The sequence below is a fragment of the Halyomorpha halys genome, unplaced genomic scaffold, assembly GCF_000696795.3.
Source record: "Halyomorpha halys isolate HHAL.00 unplaced genomic scaffold, Hhal_1.1 Scaffold410.1, whole genome shotgun sequence".
Classification (NCBI taxonomy): domain Eukaryota; kingdom Metazoa; phylum Arthropoda; class Insecta; order Hemiptera; family Pentatomidae; genus Halyomorpha; species Halyomorpha halys.
In genome coordinates, this window is record NW_027111460.1 from 159,409 (window position 1) to 163,616 (window position 4,208).

At 30.0% G+C, this 4,208-nt stretch overlaps 1 protein-coding gene across 1 annotated transcript in view; it reads right to left on the bottom strand.

Moving 5' to 3' along the window:
• Positions 1–3,409: 3,409 nt before the first annotated feature.
• LOC106682384 (multidrug resistance-associated protein 1) overlaps positions 3,410–4,208 on the bottom strand; it is a gene marked incomplete in the record, with an annotated part of 41,173 nt that continues 40,374 nt past the window's right edge. The window contains 1 exon segment of the mRNA XM_067049500.1: positions 3,410–4,013. Within this exon segment, the coding sequence (XP_066905601.1) occupies positions 3,902–4,013 (112 nt within the window).

Here is a 4,208-nt window from a genome sequence, read left to right on the forward strand (position 1 = left end):
TTTTTGCTTCTCCAATATTAAGAAATGCTTTTGGGGAAAATATTATGACAATAGAGTTGGTTTTTGGAGATATTGGTCATTTCTCACTTCACGATCAACTGTGAAAGAAGTTATGTCATTAATGTATATACTAATTGAATATAATTATTGAATGAATATGAATTGAATTATTGAATATAATTGAAATGAATATAATTATTATATAATTTTTAACCTTTACTTCTTTTTGAGGCAAAACATTGCCAAATAAATAGTTGTTAACTATTTTTTGTTCCTTTTGACCACAATCCCAACCAATCCCTTCATATTTAAAAAAAAAAAAATATTTTATTAAGGTCCAACTTGTTTTAAAAATAAATAACTTTGACTTATTTAACATTTTATTTCCTTTTTTCACGTTTTAGATGCTCTGATTGCCTCTAGTGAATTATGAACTTTTCTTCATAATGTTTTTATAGCTATTATAAATTTAATGGAATTTATTGCTTAGTACTAGATCAATTAAAATCATGTTTTATGTTAAAATTTCTCTTTATTGTCTATATTTGTATTGATTTTATCAAAACAGCACTATAGTACAAAACTAGTACTGTTTTGTACTATATTACAAAACTAGTTACAGTCTGTAACTAATAAGTGAAATATTAACTGTGTCTTAAAAATTCAAAGTTAAGATCAATAAAAAAATATAAGATGATATACACCAAAAAAATTTCTGAAATAACTGACCTGAAAATGAAAAAAGTAAACCATATTGTTTTCACAGATACCTGATAATGCCAAAGATATGCAAAGTTACTCAAACTTTAACTCAAACTTGTTTCAAAAACAATTAATAAAATTATAAAAACACAAATAATGAACTGTCAGATCGATTGTGTGCAAGAGAATGGTCAATTTAATTTATTTACTAAAAATTTTAACAAAGGAATAATGGAATCAAAACTTTGTTATTATTTTAAATTGATGTTTAATACTTACCCAACCTTTTTGGTTACAAGCATAACAAGCACAGTTGTGTGCTTTAGTGACTGCTATGAGAACTCACTGTATCTGGCCATTATATCCGACTCCTGGTAGAATACCGACAAAGATCTCCAAGGAAAGCTATTTCAAGCTCACGCTATAATTTCTTTATTACATGAGTAGATAATATCTAGTTATGTAACATTGCCTTGTATTGTTGTACTTCACTTAATTAATTGTAACAACACCTAGGTTGACAAAAATAAATATACTTTTAAAATGCCTATCAACCTTAAGATTTACTGTGATTGTATAATGTTGATGTTGAGAAGAGGCTGAAATAAGTCTTTGTGAGAAGTGGGCCCTTTACATACATATGTGGTGCAGTACCCTGTCACCGAGAGCCTTCTCCAAAAGTCTTCTTCAGTTGGTCCAATCAAATACCAAAGCTCTCCAGTTCTGAACTTAAAGTAGGAGCCGTACATCCACTGATAACGAATTTTCCCATATAATTTTTGGCCAAACAACTTGTATTTTTCAGTCAACAACCTCTGAAGAGTGTTGATAACGTCCATTTACACAATGTGCCCAGATCATCACAGTCGCTCCAATGTGATGATCCTGTTGATTTGGGTATCCTTGTAAAGTCCTGCGAGTTCAACATTCTTCCTTCTTCACCAGACTCTATCGTCTAATAGAACCGAAAATTCTTCTCTCAAAGATAAGAAGTTTATTCTCATCTTTTTTTGTATATACCCAGGCTTCTGACCAATAGGTTAAAAATGGGTTGATTAGGGTCTTAAAAAAATTAATCTTAGTCCTATGATTAAATCCTGGTAGAAATGAATCTGCTTTTAAAACAGAAATAACACCATCTTATTACTATCCTTCTACTGATCTCTCAAATGTTTCCAGAATTAACCTCTGACTCCAGAAAAATGAAGCTGATTTCCCACAAGCAGCACGTTCCAACCACAAAGGAACTGATTCCTAGTCTCTTAGGAACTTTGTTTTGAGCTTATTGATAAGTAGCTGCTTTGCTGCATCTTCTAGGGCCAGTAACAGCTTTCCTAATGCTCCTATGGCTGCTATAGCAAAATCATTGGCTTTTATCCTGAGTTGGACCATGTTATTGAACAGAGTCACATGAAGCTGGATTCCAGACATCCTTACAGCTTACATCCCCTTATCTTACCCAGTTGTTCATATCAAAGAGCTGATATGTCAGCTCCCACACATACAGTACACTTAAAGCCTGCCATTGTCATCCTCACAAGACAAATCAATTTCAGCTCCAGGAGGGCCCAGTAAAGCTCTTTGCCCAGTAAAGACCGAGTGACACTATTGTATGCTACTTTAAAATCAACAAAGAGGTCAATTCTAGACCCTTTTGCTTACTTTTATTCCAGAATGTCTGGACGTCTCTGCCTAGTCATTGAGTATTTTTGGAGTTTTGATTACTAAATGTTTTTTTCAACTTCCTTATACAAAGATCTGAAGTCTGCTTACCCGTAGTTTGAATTCTACAAGTAATGGAGAATGGTTCCTTCTATTTGCACTATGATATTCCTGAACAATGTTTGAGTACTTGTTTCCTTGGAGGTTTTGGTAATGTTGGAAGGTAGGTTTCCTTCGGTTATCTCCCGCCTGACCAGCACTAATGTCAGAGGTTGACCCTATCAACAACTGCTGGATCCTAGCTTTCTATTATCCTTGCTTACATATTTTCTATCTACATTTTTATACTTGTAATAATTAAAGAAGAAATGTTGAGGCCTTCTGAGATCTGTGAACTCTCCACGATATGCTTGTCTCTATTTTTATTAATTTAATTATTATCTAAATTAATTAATACATAATAGCTGCAAAATATATTAGGATTGAGTATATGGGAATCTAATCAAACTAAGGTTATGAATTACGGTAAGGCAACTGGCAATAGATTATTTTTTTTTATGTCAGGTCTCAAATTAACACCATTGTTTCTAGCAACAGTAAATTTAATAACTAACAGTCGATTAATGCTTAGTATGCTTTACCATTGACCATGAATAGATTTAAGCCAGAACAACATTAGCAAATTGAGCAAATTTATTTAGTAAATTTAAGTTCAGTCTGCCCAATTTACCTGCAAATTTTCATGTCCATATCATGGTTAACATAATCACCTATGTGATTTTGCATAGTTGATACTATGCACGAAAATTTTACCACTGCTTTGTGGAAGTTTTTGCAGAAAGATCTTGGTTTGTGAACTTCCAAGATTGAACTTTATTCCAATCAGCCTTGATGACGATTTAACCAAAATCATTTCTTTTCAGTTAAGCCTATATCATGCTCATTATTTTTATATGTTTTATTTTATTTTAAAGTTATATAATTCTAAAAAAAAATAACACTTTTTAGATCAACAGAACAATAATGAATAAAAACAACAGACAAATTAGTTATAAAATTAATAATTTATTTTCATTAAAATTGAATTTAATTCATCTTAATATTAATAATAAATTATGTACAAATATATGCGCAATTCTCAAATAAAACTAATAATATATAAATAAATATGTAATTACTTAAATCAAAGGTTCAAAAGAATAATTGGTAAGTAAAGATATAATAAATAATTTGAAACCATCATTGTTAGAAGTTTCATAATTTCTTTCATGAGGAACTTAAAATTATAATAATTATGACTAATATAATTTTAATAAACTATCAATCATGATTAAGATTCTCCAGTTGAAACATATAACACAGACTGGCTTAAAATACTTTCTATAAATATTTACAGCTCACTAATAAATAAATACAAAGACAATCACAGAAATTAAAACTACGAGTATCAACTTGCAGTAACAAAAAAAAACATTTCAGGCGATATAAAGAAAATAGTAATCATGGAAAAAAACCGTACATAAGAACCTTCAGTACTTTAAACTAGGCCTGCATCATGGGCCATGCCATGGAATATTGAGGCTTTGTTTTTAAGAAGATCGCTTGGGCTATCAAACTCTTTTACTCGACCCATATCAAGAACCAGCACTCTGAAAATTTCATTAAAAAAATTGAAGTTAAATAATTTTATATAGATAGAACTAAATTGGTATATTTTATAAATATATAATAGGGATAGAATTGTTACTTATATCTTATATATATTGTAATAATTTTTAAAAATATAAAAAATAAAATAAAAATAATTTTGATTCTTTTTTAAACTTTCTTCAAATATAAGAGAG